Source organism: Haemaphysalis longicornis, unplaced genomic scaffold, assembly GCF_048455015.1.
Source record: "Haemaphysalis longicornis isolate Haplotype H1 unplaced genomic scaffold, Haemaphysalis longicornis Haplotype H1 scaffold_5, whole genome shotgun sequence".
Classification (NCBI taxonomy): domain Eukaryota; kingdom Metazoa; phylum Arthropoda; class Arachnida; order Ixodida; family Ixodidae; genus Haemaphysalis; species Haemaphysalis longicornis.
This window is the reverse complement of record NW_027526385.1, coordinates 116,668,375-116,685,132: the sequence shown is the minus strand read 5'-3', so window position 1 is coordinate 116,685,132 and position 16,758 is coordinate 116,668,375. Positions and strand designations below refer to the sequence as shown.

Sequence of the window (16,758 nt, the reverse complement as noted above, 5' to 3'; positions counted from 1 at the left end):
TTTGATTCTACAAAAATTTTATGGAACAGCAAACACGCAGAATACGAAATTTAAACTGTTCGCCCGCTTACTTTCTTCTGCGCTTCTTTTAATTTTGCGTGTCGAATACGTTGGACGCCAGGACTGAACACGGAGATTTTGACTGAGCTTTTGCGATGGCCTTGTTACGAAACGCAAACGAGTGCTGTTGGTATTTAGCGGCTTGTGGGCGACATCGCGTGTCTTTTTTTGTTTAGAAGACCGGCCTCATGTGTCATGAGATGGCTGAAGCAATTTTGCGAAGTTTTGCCAAACTGTTGCTGAGGTCCTCACGACTCCAGGGAGGAAGCAGGACGAAACAGAGAATGAGGACAAAGCCCAGTGCTATCGTCGATTAAAGCATGGCTTGACTATCTCGTGGAAAGCCCGAATAAAAGGGCACAAGCCACTTCCCAAGAATGGCAGACACTGCTCACGCTACCTATTACAGACTACAGGGTTGCGACATGAAAACAAAGTTCTTTCGCACCAAATGTCGACTTTTTTTCTCCACCACAAAGGACAGAAGATGTTTTCAAATTGGCCACAGGAAGTGAGCACAAGAGCGAAATGTTTTATCAAATACTGTTCCTTTCAAGTTCAAACATCTTCGCACATGAGTTTCAGCGCAGTATCTCCTGTACATCATTACATGCGCGCCGGAGGAAAAAGAAAGACCTGGCAGCCCCCAGCGTCCAATATATGGGCATCTCGCTGAGATGAAACTACGAGAGCTATTGAAAAAACACGTAACACTTTTCACTTTCGTAATTCCACTTACTTATTCTGCAAGTTTAGAAAAAATCTGTGGACCCAAATGCATCCCGGGTCTCAGGAGGATAGGAGACCTCCACTCGAGAACTTTTTTTCAAAACTCCTTGCAGCTGATGCGAGCATCAACTGATGAATAACCAAATGCTCTGCGTAATCACACCTCTCCCACATCTCTCCCCTCAAAATCCATTCTTGCGTGTCCGGCCCCTTCTCCTCCACATAGTTGAGACTTGAAAAAGAGCAAAAACTGCCGATACCATGAAAAGACATAGACAGCACGTAGAACAAGTGCCTATTTTGGCAATGTGTCTCTTCCTAGTGTGAGTGTGGTTCTACCCTTTTTAGCGTGTCGAAGCTCTGCCGAGACAATACACACAACCGAGATAAAAAGGCCCATGCACATCCATCTTGATCTTTCTCCCCGACCCTTCTCCTCCAGGAGGATGGAAGAGGAGAGAGAGTCCCCTTGCTCACGTACCCTTGGCCTCCTCCTCCTTGCGGCGTGCCTGCTCCTCGCGCTGCTTGCGGATGAGGGCCAGGCGGGCCAGGTCGGCACGGGCCTCCTCCGTCTTGCCCGCCGCGTGCATCTTCTGGTAGTGCTGCCGCGCACGCTGCTTCTCCAGCTCCTCCCTGCGATCAATGACGAGGAAGAGGCGGGCAGAGAGGGATGTCATGGATTAGATCTTAATGTTATTGCAGAAATGCCACTGCCGTCACAGACGCGGATTCCAGCACAGACAGCGAGGAAACACTATGAGGCCTATTATGTTGCGACTGTGAAGTGGGGCTCCCCACTGACACCCACAACAACAACACTGCCGGATGGGGAAGAGCTCCTTCTCTGAAATTTGAGCTCCTTTGTACGGGGTAAGAGATGTAGCTGGAACAATACTGGCACTGCCTGCCCACGCAATTTCGAAGACAAACGCCACATCTATTTGCTTAAAGTGGCCTTGGAGGCTATGTTCAAGTTTGCCTCATTAGAAAGACTGCCTTGTCCCACTAAAAATTAAAAACTTTGCCACACGCTCCTACCATCCAAGCTAGAGATCAAGAAAAAAAAGACCGCGCAGTGGTAACACCCCACCCACTTCCTGATGATCCCCTTGTGACATCGCAAAATGTTGCTTGTGCTGTTTGTGAGCCAGCAACGACAGCCAACACCAAGAAACAGGACTGGGCAATTGTAGCACGATCTCTAGTTTCATCCAACTCTATCATAACTTATGTTTTCAGTGTTCCCTTCATTCAGTCACTACTGACAATGTGTAGAGTGAAATTTGAAAGTTTCTCATTAGTTTTGGATTTTTGAGTTTAATACAAGGCTTTCAAAACTTGAACAGAGCTGTGCGTGTCTTACCAAATGCTAGCTCTTTTAAATTAGACAAAGCTGTATATTGTCTTTATGACCCCCTTACGAGCCAGTCATATTTTCTAACAAAGGGTCCCAGTTCAAAGATCCAACAAACACCCAACTACAGTAAGATCATGGTCATACGAATCTCAAGGTGTAGTGTCACATATTTGTAACGTCCAACTAAAGAGCCAGAAAATCCATGCCTAGCCTTGGTGCGGTGATTTCCCCCTACGGATGCCTGAAAATCATCCACGGCGCCCAATAATGAGATGTTGGGGGCGATTTGCCAAAGAAGCATGCCAACAACCTTCACCTCAGCAGCAGTAACCTGCCCAAACAAAGTTACAAATGCGCTGCCTTCCCCTCCTTTAAATCTGCACTGAAGCGCCACTTACATTCAACGATCTAGCACCACTAATCGACAATAGCAAAAGGATCGACAATGCCGCTAGGCCGACCTGTTTTGCGGGATCAGTGCATTCTCATTTCAGATCCTCATTGACCTCTTTTAAGATCTACAGCTTTTCCCCAAATGAAAGCATGAGCATGGAAAAATGGCAAAGAGACTGCCAGTGCTGTTAGACCGTTTCCACTCCGTACAATGTGTGCAGCTGCTGCCTTCCACTTGCCTACCCCTGCGCTGCTAATATGGAAACTGTATGCTGTTTTTCTTTTTTTTCAAAGATGTATCTGCTCTGTCTGCCTTCACCCGTTCATCCGTGTTGTAGTTACACCAAGACGGACTGTGGAAAAGGAAGCCTCTTTGCCGCTTCGCCGCCACCAGCTGGTGTTACGGCCCACTCATTTGTATCGCCCACACTAGTGTGCGGGAGAGTTCCAAGGCCATCCGAAATGCGGGTCACAGTTTGGAGAACCCTTTGACGGTGGTGTTGCATGAATTAGTATCACCCAGAAATTTATACCAACTGCAGAAAATGTAGAAGAAAAAGTGGAGAAAAAAAATTTCACCATCTTCCCGTTGGGGAACCCTGAGTAATATGCGAAGCAGCCATGGGGTCGACTGAAGTTCCCATTAGTTCTCAGTTCGTCGTTTCCGTTGACGTTCAGCTTCGCGTGCCTTCGTTGTATCAGTAGCTTCTTGGCATTGTTTGAATGAGTGATGGACATAAGGCGTGTTTGTAGCACATGTTCCCGTCTCGGTTTGTAGCACAGTGGGAAGAGCGCCACGTACCTCCCGTTGAGGAAAGAGTCGTGGGTTCGAAAGCGGGCACCACCTAACTACAGTTGAACCTCGAAATAACGAACCTCGATTTAACGAAATTCGCGATATAACGAATTTTTTCAAGTTTTCTATCAAAATTTTGCTAAATCCATGTATTTTTATCTCGATTTTACTAAGTAATTTTGTGTGGCACTTTCGATTTAACGAAGTCATGGCAAGAAAGGAAGAACGAAGTTCCGGTCGAGGCACATTTTATTTTGCTTCTCAGAGCCTACATTGAAAACATTCAGTACTCACATTAACTCTTAAAGGCTAAAATGAAAGAAAAGCGGTGAATTATGCGGTTGACAACAACTAAAAGCGATGAAAGAAGCTGCTCAATAACCGTTAGCGGTCATGGACGGTTTAATAGTGCGGCCCCCATTTTGACGTCTCCATCGTTGCCTCCGCCAGCGCCCTCTATGCTTAGGCTGCCGAAGCCTACTTCAAGTGTTTTTTTCTACGCGTCCTTGCTCGCGGTTCTGCCGTGCTGCTGCTCTAGGTTGTGCTCGCTGATAAACACATCACATTTTGTTCGTCCATCATTAGATGAGGCTTATAAGCAGCATGAGCACTCCAAGAGAAAGAAAAGTGTTCCGAACAAGAGCCTGAGGAAGTGTTGGTGAAACCGAAGGCCACCGAAGTGATGGGTGCCATCGACGTTCTGCGGAGGCACACGGGCGCACACGAATGTTTAAGAGCAAGCCTTGTTAACGCTGTCAGCATACGAGCGTCACGTAAAGCCCACCCTGGTCAAGAAACGCCAAGCACTGCTTACGGACTTCTTCACTACGGCTTGAACATCGAGTGCTGGTGGCAATAAATTGCTTTCCGAACGTGGTCAAAACGTGTTCATTAAACAGCTGCGATGCGGAGAAATCGGTTTCTTTAGGGCTCAGTGGGCATAAAAGTAATTGCTTAATCAAATTTGGCCAGAAGATATTTAATGTAAGTTTTCTGCTTTAGCAGGAGCACGTAAGCGCTGCTCCACAAAGTGAAGCGGTCCGTGTGTACTCCAATCAACTGTCAATCATGGCTTTATCTCGAGCGTCGTGGTTGTACCACGCGCCCATACTGCAGAGCCTTTGTGCATGAAAAAAGTCTTTCGAAAGCTTCTTCCGCTGTTGGCCCGCCGCACCCCCCAACACCACGCCTAAGCCTGCCACTGAACGGACGAAAAGAGGCGTAACTTCGAACCAGCACCTCGCCGAGGTGAAGTTCACGGAGCATGGACGCGGGTTCAATTGACTAATAGCGACGTTTAGTAGTGACCGAAATGAAAAAAAGAAAAAGCGGAAACCTAGTCTTCTATCATATGTAATGAGGCGTTGCGGAAAAAGCACCGGTTTTACGACGACACGAACTAGTGTCGGGTATCCGAATTCCATTGCCTAAGTGTTGAAGCTCTTAACTCACACAATTTTCGCGGCCAGTTTTAGTACAAATTTCGCTTTAAGTGGAGGGGTAACTACATAGCAGTTGTTTTTGAGCGATGCGCAAGGTTTTGAAACCTCAATAACAGGCTAAATTAACTGTAAAATCGAAACCTCGATTTTACGAAATTCTCGATTTGACTAAATTTTCGCCCGCAAGTACGACTTCATTATATCGAGGTTTAACTGTATTTCTTTTTATAGTGGACTGCGCTGACGTCAGCCCAAATGCTGACGGGGCTGAAGAGACGTGCATGCGCAGTAAAGTGCGGATGGCGGATAAGGGAGGGAGGGACACAGCCCCGAGCATGAGATGCTCCGCATCTAATAAAGTGAGAAAGAAATGGTGGTAGTTTGGAACAGCAGCTCTCGCTGCTTCTCTTCGCCCAATTAGGTTTAACACCAGCCATGATCATTTCACCAAGGTTTCAACAAGCTTTCTTGCATGGACATCTGCACCATCCAGACAGCTCAAAATACAGCCAATCGTCAGTGATGCTTCAAGGAAAAAGCTACTCCAGCATCAACCATCCATCAAACTAAACACTAACGGCAATGCCCGGTTTTATTGTTTTGATGTAAGTTATAGGAATACGCCAGACAAAAAATTGCATTTCTTTTTCAAAACTGGTCAATTTTTTCCATTTAGTTGCATTATGAGTTTTATTATCTTTTACTATTCAGTTTTCAAAAACAAAAAATGAGAACATAATATGAGCTAGAAGTTCGTGAAGAAAAAATGCGTTTGAATGATATACACTGAGGGCAAAAATTGCACATTTGATCAAATTTCATCTCCGCACAACAGCGGAGGTGGACGCTACTGTGGCCATTTCTCATGGGTAGTGCCTGTCTTCCTCATATAAAAGCTATGTCAGTCGACTTTTTAACTGCACATGAAGACTTTTTTTTTAAAGGTAGCACTCAGGCTACTGCACTGCCTTTTGCCTTTCTGGACAAAGAACGCTACCGACTTTATTGCTCAACAAAAATTCTCCAATCCAATCAAAAAAAAAGAAAGAAAGAGATAAGGAAAGAGAGACTTCCGCTGCTTTTGGGGGTTCTTACTGGATCATTAAATCACATGATGCAAAAGGGGTACCTGCCGCCATGACTCAGGGCTAATGGCGGTGGTCATTACGGTGGTCAACTTCTTTTGTTCATCCAAGAAAACTTTAACAGAACGATTTGACCACACTAAATGATGAAAACCGTGACCTTTGACTCTGCTAGAGTGGGACTGTGTGACCATGACAAGAAATGGCAGAAAGAAGTGAAGGAATGCGACCCAACGTTCTTGGGGGCATTCTTTGAGAGAGTTCTTTGGGCCAGCGATATGACAATGGACCTTCCAAGCATTACAAGCACCGCTAAATCAAGCATGGCTGATTTAATCAGCAATGATTTCACCTTCCTCAATGCATCGAAGAAGGACTATGCAACATTTTAAGGCGAGGAGATAGCGAGGTATGGGAGTGGAGGGCAGCGTAACAGGCACCGATCCGACATGTCAGCAGCGACATGCGTGTGCCTTGGCTGTTGTTCAGGTCACAATCAAATGCAGAGACCCTCACAATGCGACCAAAACATCGCTACCAAATGGTACGGGCCCGGCCAAAGTGATTTTTGAAGCATACACATCACGCTGCACTGTCGCTGCTGACCACGAGGGCTCCGACCCGAAACTGCGTTATGGCGGCAGTTGCCACAACAGCTTCATGATCCATGTGAAAGTGGTACGGCGGAACACTGGTGATACGTCTGTGTTATGACGACCCACTTCTTACGACGGATCACCGCAGTCCTGGCAAACTCCCCATCGAAACAATGCATTAGAAACCCCGATTATGCAACAGTCGGATGCACGCAATCCGCTTCAAACGACGGACCCTGGTGGGATCTTTTACACCACTTCGCCACCTCATCCCAACATTTGTGTATTCTTAAAACCACCATTTCACCCTGCTTGATGTGCAAAGGTCTGCAGGCAGGCCAGACCACTTGCTGAACGGACACAAGCAAGCAGGCGGGTACTGGCGGGTGGGAGTTAACCTTCAACGGCCCGTGCGGCAGTAGAACGCCACCACTCCAACTGCGACAAGTCAAAGTCCAGGTGGCCGGCGGACCGTGAATGTGAAGGTCCCATCAAGCCGACGAATGTGAAAACACACGATGTAACCCCACGGCAGTGACCAGACACCCGCTTTTCCTCGCCTGCTCGATCCAAGTTTCTTCCTTTCATGACACTCTCTCTCTCCCCCCCTCTCTGAGCTCTCTGCTTATGAGTGTCTTTCAAGGCCGTATTGTCGCTCTGTTCCTTCTTTCCCACCTTTTTCCATCTCTGCCTCATACTGCAGTTGAATCCCGCTACAAAGAACTCCGCTTCAGCGAAATTTCCACTGCAATGAAATATTTCCAATTCCCCGTCGGCTAGCCATACAAGTCAATTTAACAAAGTCCTCGCCACAACGAACCATTTGTCAGGCTTGCTTTCGCTTCAACGAAATTTTCGCTCAGTAGGGCTGGGCTGAACATTTATATTACAACAAAGCATGCAAAATGCCACCCATCCGCAACTTCTTATACATTCAGGGCGCTTACTTTCGCCAAAAACATGTGTAGTGGCCCTATACTACCACCCATAAACAAAAAGAAACTCGTAAGTAGACGCCATTGTTTGCCAGTGATAACGACATGGCTGGCCGTGCTTACACGAGGCACAAGCCCGGCTGGCTAAGCCAGACCTACAGCCAATTCATATCCAGTTGAAATCCCGCCGCACGAATGTGCCCTTGCTGCCGCTCCGCCATCTTGTATGCACTGTGAGCAGCAGCCGTCGCATTTTTTTTCTACCATTCTTCCCAGTCAAAAGCAAAAATATTGTTTTCACATTTAGCCTTGAACCGGCATCATCCTATCTTAATAAGTGAGTGCCAGTGTTGCGGAGTTACCACTCCGGAATTGGAATCATTCCGGATTCATTCCATCTTTTCGAGGTACTGGAATGGAATGGGAATGGAATTAAGTGCATTTTGCCCGGAATGGAATGTGAATGGAATGGTGGTTTTTAGACGACGGCGTTCAATCGCTGGCCCCTTCCGGCTACCTAATTAGTCTGTGGCGACGGCTGTGTCGGTCTATCTGAAAGCTACCACCAGCGACGAAAACAAGAACGCATACCCTGCATTTCGAGCAACCAAATGCGCGTAGCCTGAGGCAGCGTGTGGGAAATGAGCTTCGAGCTGTGCAAGCGCTTCTTGCCGATGGCGACGTTAGGTCGGCTCTTTATACTTTGGGAGGCTTTTTGCGGCATAGCTTTCCCTGTACAACTGTCCGTGGCGCCGATGGCAGACCGCCGTCTCAGTGGCACGCGCTGCGTGCACAGGCCAGCAGGCGGGGAATAGCATCGAGAAGCAGGGAGGGGGGATGATACGAACGGCGCGCATCCGAAGCCACGGTGTTTCTCACCGCAAGCTGATGCTGCGAAATCTTGCAGCTACCATTACAATGCGTTTGCGCATGAAACATGAAACAACGAGTCTGCCTGGCGTTCTCCTCCCACCCTCCGTTACTTTGTAAGCCGACGCGGCAGGCATCTCCAACGAATATGGTGCCAACCTCTCGACCCTCCGTCCGTCTGTTGCAGCGGGGCCCAGGGGCCCCCAAAAAATCAAAACCAAGGCAGAAAAAGAAAATTGTGGGTGAGGGCTCCATGTGCATGCCTGGCCCGGCACCCGCCATTGGCGTAAGAAGCGAGCTTCAGATGTGTTACTGAGCTTTCTACCTTCACGCTCTGATACGGTAGTCGGCGGCTGGGATGTACGATTACATTAGATATTAAATACGACAATGCAGAAGTCACAATTGCCAAAGGGAGTTTGTTTTTCACAGTTCCGGCTGCAGCGTCCTTGTTTGCGAGTGTCTTTGCAGCTCTGAGCAGTGCGACACCGTGATTTACTTCGATCCGAAAGTGCAGCCCTCTCCTCCAGTTGTGCCAAACTGGTTCGTGATTTGGTTGCTCTGTTTCTGTGCAGGTGGCCTTTTCGCCTGGGTACAAACGTATCTGATCAGTGAAGCCTGAGTCGTCGGCTTGACAGTTGGAGAATCGCCAGCTATTCATCTAGGAAGGCCTCATTTCAAAATTTTCATCATGTCCTCGTGCATATTGGTTGCACATTCATGGAAACAAACTGTCTGACCATACTTTTTTATTTTGCAGGGCTCCTGTCACGATATGGTTCTGTCACTTTAAATGAGGGCGAGAGGGTGTTAATTAATTTCTTGTATTGAACGGATTGGGCTGAGGTAAGGCCAGTGCAATAAACAAGCGAAATGTTGGTCAACGTGGAAGCGGTGGCCATTTTCCTTCGGTGAATTCAAAACTTAACGGTGTTACGTGACGCTGCCCAGCAGCATTAGTGCTCACTGCTGCAAATTCACTTGAAATCATTCTCGTAAACATATAGAATGCGTGTACATATGTGAGAAAGCTCCGCGCGACATGCCTGTGAGCTATCGACATGTACTAATTACACTGGTATGACGGTACGCAAAGCAGATAGCAAAATAGAACGCGACAGACTGTGCAAGGAAACGGAAAAAGCAGGCATCAACGTAATGGCTGCTTCATCTCGCGTCACACAAGAACATACCGTTAGAACATGCTAACATGCGAATACTATATTATGTGGTGGTATCCTGCTACTTATTATGCAAAAAGGGGCAGTGTGACACTGCCCTTTTTTTAAAGCAAAAGCTGTTTTAGTGGGACCGATGGCATTCTGTAAAAAAAACTAATGCATTTCCCATAGACCGGTTGCTCGACCGAAAAGCTCTGATAACATTTCTGGACACACGGCGCAAGCGTGAAACAGGGTACCTCAAATAAAGTATTTCTCTCTCTCTCTCTCTCTCTGAAACCGTGCTTCCATTGTGTCAAAACGGCTACTTGAAAATCACAAAACAAGAACATTTCTAAATAAGACAATACACGCGTCGATCATGAAGGAGTACAAGAGTACCTTCAACTCATAAACCACGTAACCGCGTGCATTTACATCGTTCGTAGATTTGTTTACTTAGTGCGCGAAAAATCGTCGCATGGGTTTGTTCTTCATTTGTGATTTGGGTCTTTGAAGATTTGGAGTTGGACGCACTTTCAGCTAAAGTTTGATGACGCACGTTTAGCTTTCGCGCTTCTCTCTACTTTCCTAAGGAAAGTATGGTAAATTTTTGCATCAAAAGGGTGGTTGTTCTGCACGAGATATCAGATAGGTAACCAAGCTGCTACCACCTCCCAAATCGATGACGAGTGACACCTTTTGCATACTTATGCAGTTTTCAACGCATTTGTTATAACGTCACATTCATGTTGCATTCCTCGATAATTCGATAGAGCGCCTGAGGCAGTTTTTACGTTGAGGAATTAAAGGAATGGAATTGAACTGCCCATCCATTCCAGGAGTGGGAATGGGCTAAATTCTGTAATTCCTAGGAATTGAAAGGAATGGAATCACGGCAAGATTTAATTCCTCGGAATGGAATTGGAATGGAATGGGGATGCCCATTCCGCAACACTGGTGAGTGCGCGGTCGCGATAAATTCAAGTGTGCACAGCTCACCAGCCAAGTTGAGATGCCGCCGTGCCCCGTCATTTACCGTCGTTTGCCCAATTATTACCGTCGTTTGGAAGCAAGGCAGTGTTGGCACGCAAATGCATGTATTCGCGTTGTTTCGAACCGGGAGGAGCCAGCCCTCAACCAGGGGAGCCCCACGTAGCAGCAGATTCTCTCCGCCCAAGTAGAAGTGCACGCACCTCCCAAAAGGGAGCAGACAGATAGAACAGAAGAGAAGCGGAGAAGAAGGGATGCCCCCCTCACCTCTCCCGGCGCGACAGCTGCGGGGCCTCGGCGAGGTCCTTCTCGTCGAGCTGGGCCACCTTCTTGGGCTTCTTCTCCACCCGGTTTGGGTTCTGCACCTCAATCAGGTGCTCCACTCCTTTCGCCTTGGACTGCACGCGCAGGGAGGGGGGCCAATTTAAACAAACACTTCAGGAACAAACAGTGTAACGTGTTCTAATTCACTTTGCATTTTTAAATCCAAATTAAAGACTTTCTTGTTAGACCATTCTGTTTGATTGAATTGTAACTGTAGTATCATGTCTTGTTGTTGATGTGGTATTCATATCCCCATTTTTAAACAGGTTGCAGTTGTATTCTCTGTTTTTTAGTGTTCCTGCTTCTTCGTGTAATATTTTTTCTTTGGTTTTCTTTGGCTCTTGTATTCATCTTTCTCTGTTTTATGCTGAGTGTTTATTTGCTGACATTGTATTCTAGTGTTGCTTGATGATTGCTCTTTTTTTTTTTTACAATCATCATGCAAGGTCCCGCCTGCGGTTCTACAACGGCAGCACAAACCCTCCAGCACAGTTTCTCAACACTCTCTTCCTCTAGCCGGTACACAGCAGCACTGGTGACGGAGCTCTCTATTGCAGCCAAGTGATTTCGTCGAGTAACGTACTATGATTTATGCCCAGCTGTCAGCCGCACTTTTGTTGTAACTTAGCTCGGGACATGGGTAGACAGGCACCAATTTCTGCTGCTGCTTTGCAAACATCCCACTCAATTATGAAAAAAAGAAGAAAAAAAAAATGCCTCGGTGGCTAAGGCATTGTTCTGCTGAGCCCAATGACACAGGTTCGATCCTGGCCGTGGCGGCTGCATTTCTGATAGAGGCAAAAACCGAAAATGCCAGTGTGTTGAGATTTAGGAGCATGTTAAAAGATCACCTTCTAGGTGGAGGAAATTAATCCGGAGCACTACAGTGCGCCTCATAGTCTGGCTGCAGCTTCAGCATGTTAACACCATAATCTAAAAAAAAAAAAAAAAACACCAGTAAGAAATGGCTGGCAGCCCCAAAAGCAAGTGAATACTTGTGGACAGGTAGTAAGGAAACATGAATTTCACATGCACAAGAAGGCACAATCAATGGAGAGGAGGAGGAGAAAAGCGAAAGGAAAGGCCGAGAGGTTATCCAGGCTTAGAGCCCGGTGTTATAAAAAGTTTGCAGGAAAGTTTTCAACAGCAAGCCTCTTCTGGTAACCAAAAGTTTTAAAATCACTGAGGAGTCCAACTAGGCCACTTCATATACACAAGCATCAAAGTGTTAAACCCTGTCAACAGAAATTGCTCATGGCGGCTTAAAGAAGTCATTCCTGGTAGGTTTGGTGATTGCACATGGTATTAGCTTGCTTCCCAACTTCTGTACGTAAACCAATTCATTTTGCAAGCCTTCCTACTGCTCGCAATACAGCCTACGCTCGTTACAGTGGATCCAGCAAGAACAGACTACTTCTGTCGGTCTGCTTGGTCTCCCATTAGGATCAACTGTGCTTGTAACAGACCCAACTGCAGCAGACTATCGGCTACAACAGGCCAAATTTCGGGCAAGAATAATGGACTTGTGCGGTGCTGACACCACATATGCTTTTTATGTAATTTTGACGCAGAAACTGCTATATTTGCCAGCATTGTCAGCATAGAACAGGTCACTGGCACAGCAGAGCTTTGTCAGTGCCTGTGGCCTGTTTTTTTCCGTGCCATAAGCGACTGGAAAGTAATTTCACTGTTGGATAAACTGAGCATAATTAACACTGCCAGAAGTGGCAAAGAAAAGGCCGACAACACCAGAAGAATGGCCTGCCTAAGCAGACGGTCACCTTCACAGTCACCAACAAGGATGCCACCACAAAATGTGACTCCGGTGAGATCCCCCCCCCCCCCAAAAAAAAAGCACTTTTAAATGTGTGAAGCAGCGCACCCAGCATACAGGTCTGCTCTTTTGATGTGGTCTGAGCTCAAGTCTTCCTTCATCGCGCAGTATTTTGTGTAATAAAAAGGTCAGGTTCAGTGAACTTCGGCGTTCTTTTCTTCCCACACATACATCGTCCCAGTTCGATGAAAAGGTAAGGACTGCCTCAAGCAAGGACACAGCTGCAGTCCATCGCACACTGGCCGTGCAGCATCCAACTGGTCTAACTTTTGGTTTCACTGATGTACGCTGTTAGGATATTTTGTACCAGCTGTTTTTCTAGTCATAATATGCAAGAGACTTGGCGAACATTAGGCAGCGATTTGAACTGCTTGACAAACGAGACTCGGGTAAGCCTAACTCATCATGAAGTCCTTAGCTAATTCTGCTGGCCACAACTGATCTTTACAGCCGGTTAGTAATTCCTCCTAATTACATTCTTGCTTTATTTGCCCAGTTTAGCATGCATCTCTACTTAGGCCTTTTCCAAGCGCCAGCACTAAGCTTCAAAAACAGTGTTGCTCAGATCTCCTCCTCGTGTGAATGGTGTCCCAGATGATGCAGGCACGTAGAAAGAATTGATTGTCTGTAGCATTTATGAGCAATACTGGTCACGGTTCCCATTTGATGCCCATATTGGCCCCGAGGACATACCGTGACGCCACCTACGAATGACGTCACTTGTTGGACGCCGGGTCGGGTTGCCGTCTGCTACAACCCATTTCCTGTGCGCAAGCGGCCGTGTGTGTGTGTGTGTGTGTGTGTGTGTGTGTGTGTGTGTGTGCGTGTGCGTGTGTGTGTGGCCACCGTACCCCCCCCCCCTCCCCGCTCCTTGTGGATTTGATGCAAATTACCCCAAAAAGTTGTCTGCAACCCAAATAATCCGAGCGAGCAATCAGCGACTCGCTTTTTCCCGGCGACACCGCCGCGCCCCACAGCTCGTACGCAGCCAGCTAACGCCAAGGACGATGCAACTGATGCCGAGAAAAGTACACTGTAAATTCATTATGAAATACTTGCGACGGGACATGTACGAGACTGTGTGTGCAAGGAAACACCTTGTAACAGCAACGGAAGCGCGTCGCTCACTTGTGATCTCACCGCGCCTACTGCTCGCCTTGCCTGGTAAATGAATGACTACCGTATAATGCGGAATATAGGTCGAGGCGGAATATAGGTCGACCCCCTTACCTTGTAGCCGAAAAATTTAAAAAAAAATAAGTGGGTACCAACCATTGTTTTATTGAGACTATAACTTGTTTCGTCTCAGATTACTCATTTAAAACTCCTGAAGTATCGTCGGACGACTGCTTCTGGTTCGCAGTCGCCCACACAGCAGGTCGTCCTCGGTGCAGTCCAGGGAATTGCTTATGCAGCACTTCTTAAACACTCGCAAAACCATGTCATCGTGAAGCGAGCGCAAAGCATGGGACACTCGTGTGCAGACCGTAGCGACAGCCAGTCTGTGCAGGCGGTCAGCAAACATCTTGGGGTGGGGTATCCATTCGTATAGACATCGCATGACGCTAGCGGACAAAATTTGCCCCTTTGTACAGCACCACAAGTGCACAGAGCAGCGCTCATGAAGCGAGGTCTTCTGAGTGTTGCATACCGAGAGCTGCCCCTTCAGCTGACGCCGCTAGCAACACTTCTTTTGGTGATACCGAACTGGCGCAAGGCGGACACGTCATTGGCCTTGGAAAACCCCCACCTTTTCTTTTAAATGCTGCTGTGAACTGGCACCAAGTGCCTAAACTCATTTTGAGCAAGAAGAAAATACCGTAAAATTCCGAGCAAGCGCCCCCACCCGTGCAAGCGCCCCCCCACCACTTCAGGGCTAATTTCAAATTTCCGCGCCGTTCCGGGAAAGCGCCCCCCCTCCCTCCGCGCAGTTATCACGCACCGCGTGCAGGCAACACTGGCTTGCCGGAGCCAGTCTAAGAATCCAATCCAATCCAATCCTGCTTCAACCGAACGCTATGCGCCATTTGTTACTTTGTTTTGGCAGTGGTAGGTCATGCATTCCTACACCGTTGCAAAGAAAATCGAGGTGATCCGATGGCACCTAGAGCACGGGAAAAACGTGCACCAGACCTCTCGACAGTTCAAGCTCGACCGAAAGCGCATACGGGAATGGGTGAAGAATTTCGACAATCTCCTTCAGCAAAACTTCGGAAAAGCAAAACTTCAACGGAAGCTAAGCAACGGCGTCCCACTGTTCAGCGAGTACGTGGACGATGCGCTATTCGAGTTCTTAGAGCGCGAAAGAAGCGCGGGACGCGCCGTTAGCAACCGGCTGCTGTCTGAAGAGGCTGTGAAAATAGCAAGCAGCATGCAGTTGGGTAACTTTGTAGCTTCCAGCCACTACATAAGCAGGTGGAAGCAGCGATTTGGCGTTGCAATGCGCCGCGCCATGAACGAGAGCCAGAGGACACCCGAGGAATCTGCGGAAGCAGTAAGCGCCTTCCGGACTGCCGCGAACTCCCTGCGATGGCGAAACGACGCCAAAAGGCAACTTTAAGAAGCCGTCGTGGCAGCAGGTCCTTGATTTTGCTGCCGAGGCGTGGGCTGCTGTACCGGAAACAGTGGCGCGCTGCTTCAAGGGGCGCGGCATTGCAAACGCACTCGATGGCTCCGAGGATGGCGACCTGCACGCCGGGCTGGCAGATGTCGGAGCCGTGGTGCCAGAAGACCGGGGCGGACTCGAAGACGAGTGCGCCGAACTTTTTTTTTTTTTTTTGCTACAGACCCTGAGGAGTCTTTCGATGGTTTCGAAAGTGACGAACAGCAGTAAGATCAAGCCGTGGCACCCGAAGACTGGGGCAGCAGAGTGCTGCGAACAATTTTTTTTTTGCTGCTAAGTTTTGCAATGGTTTCCAAAGTAACTAACAGTAACATCTTTTGCGTAATAAAGTTCATCTTACTAATGAAAGTTTAAAACCACGCGCACTGCGTTTTTTTTTCGTAAAAACAATTGTCGCCGCCATCTTGAATTTTCGTGCCGTTCCGGGATAGCGCCCCCCCTCCACTTTGCCAGTAATTCCGACTTGCTGAGGGGGGGCGCTTGCTCGGAATTTTACGGTAGCACGCACACATTCGCCGACAGCGAGAGAAGCAACAAAACAAAGATGGCGTCGCGTCCGATTGATGGTGGTGGCGATGGCGATGGTGCCTTTGGGGTTTGCATGGGCTCGATGGGCTGCCTGTTCGCCAGATGACAACTGCCAAATGACTGCAATATAGGTCGAGGGGTGACTTTTCGGCAAATTTTTCTGTAAAAAATCTCGACCTATATTCCGCATTATACGGTACGTGAGAACGGTGACCGGATTGCTTCACCGCGCATGCTTAAAAGTACTGCTATGATGCGCACATAGTTATTCCCGGATTTGATTAACGATCACTGCCGTAGCCTGTACTCTGCACGGCTGATATGTTTACTTTTCGCGACAACTTGTCCGCAATGTATAAATAGTATACGAACGCGAGTTTTCAACGCCTGCGAGCGGGTTTGGACATGGCTATATTTAGTTTTCATTAGGACTAAGGCGTAGGAATGTATAATTGTAACGTGGGCTCTTTTATGTTTACAGTGAGCCTGCCTTCCTCTAGCATCAATGAACCTAACGATTGCTCACAGAAGGCGAGGCTGTGTACGAGGCGAAACACGTCGTTCATGAATTCGGGTAATTGGGAGTTTTAAAATAGGAGAACCGAGCGTTGGGGGCCCCACCCAAAGTGATGGGGGAACCCAAACGCAACACGCGCGCGCGCGACGAAAGGGTCTTCTCGAACCGCTCGCCGCCGGCTTCGGGTGCACGTAATCGAATGTTGGGAACTTTAGGCTTAACGTCGCGGCAGATATTTCCTCGCCGCTATCGTTACAGTTGCGAATGAGAGTCCCTAATACAACTTTTCACTTCACTGTCACCCTCTTTCTTGTATGCGTAACTTTGTATCCGCGTCCGTTTAAGCGATCGATGATCAAGAACTTGCCACGGCCTCGGCCGATGCTTGCGCGCAGGCACATATCCTTCGGCCGCTCGCCGCACCGCGCGTGAACGGGCCGGCGGTGCCGAGACCGACCTTCGGGGACGGTCGGCGTAGATCGCGGCAGATATTTGAGCATCGCTTTGAAAACCACA

The 16,758-nt window shown here is 47.9% G+C and overlaps 1 protein-coding gene across 1 annotated transcript in view; it reads right to left on the bottom strand.

Annotated features, from left to right (window-relative positions):
* The window catches only part of LOC144138699 (uncharacterized), a 37,205-nt gene that overhangs the window by 4,756 nt on the left and 15,691 nt on the right, over positions 1 to 16,758 (bottom strand). The window contains exons 4-5 of the mRNA XM_077671100.1: positions 10,684 to 10,814; positions 1,271 to 1,422 (exon numbers count right to left, since the gene is read on the bottom strand). Of these exons, the coding sequence (XP_077527226.1) occupies positions 1,271 to 1,422; positions 10,684 to 10,814 (283 nt within the window). The remainder of the gene's footprint in view (positions 1 to 1,270; positions 1,423 to 10,683; positions 10,815 to 16,758) is intronic.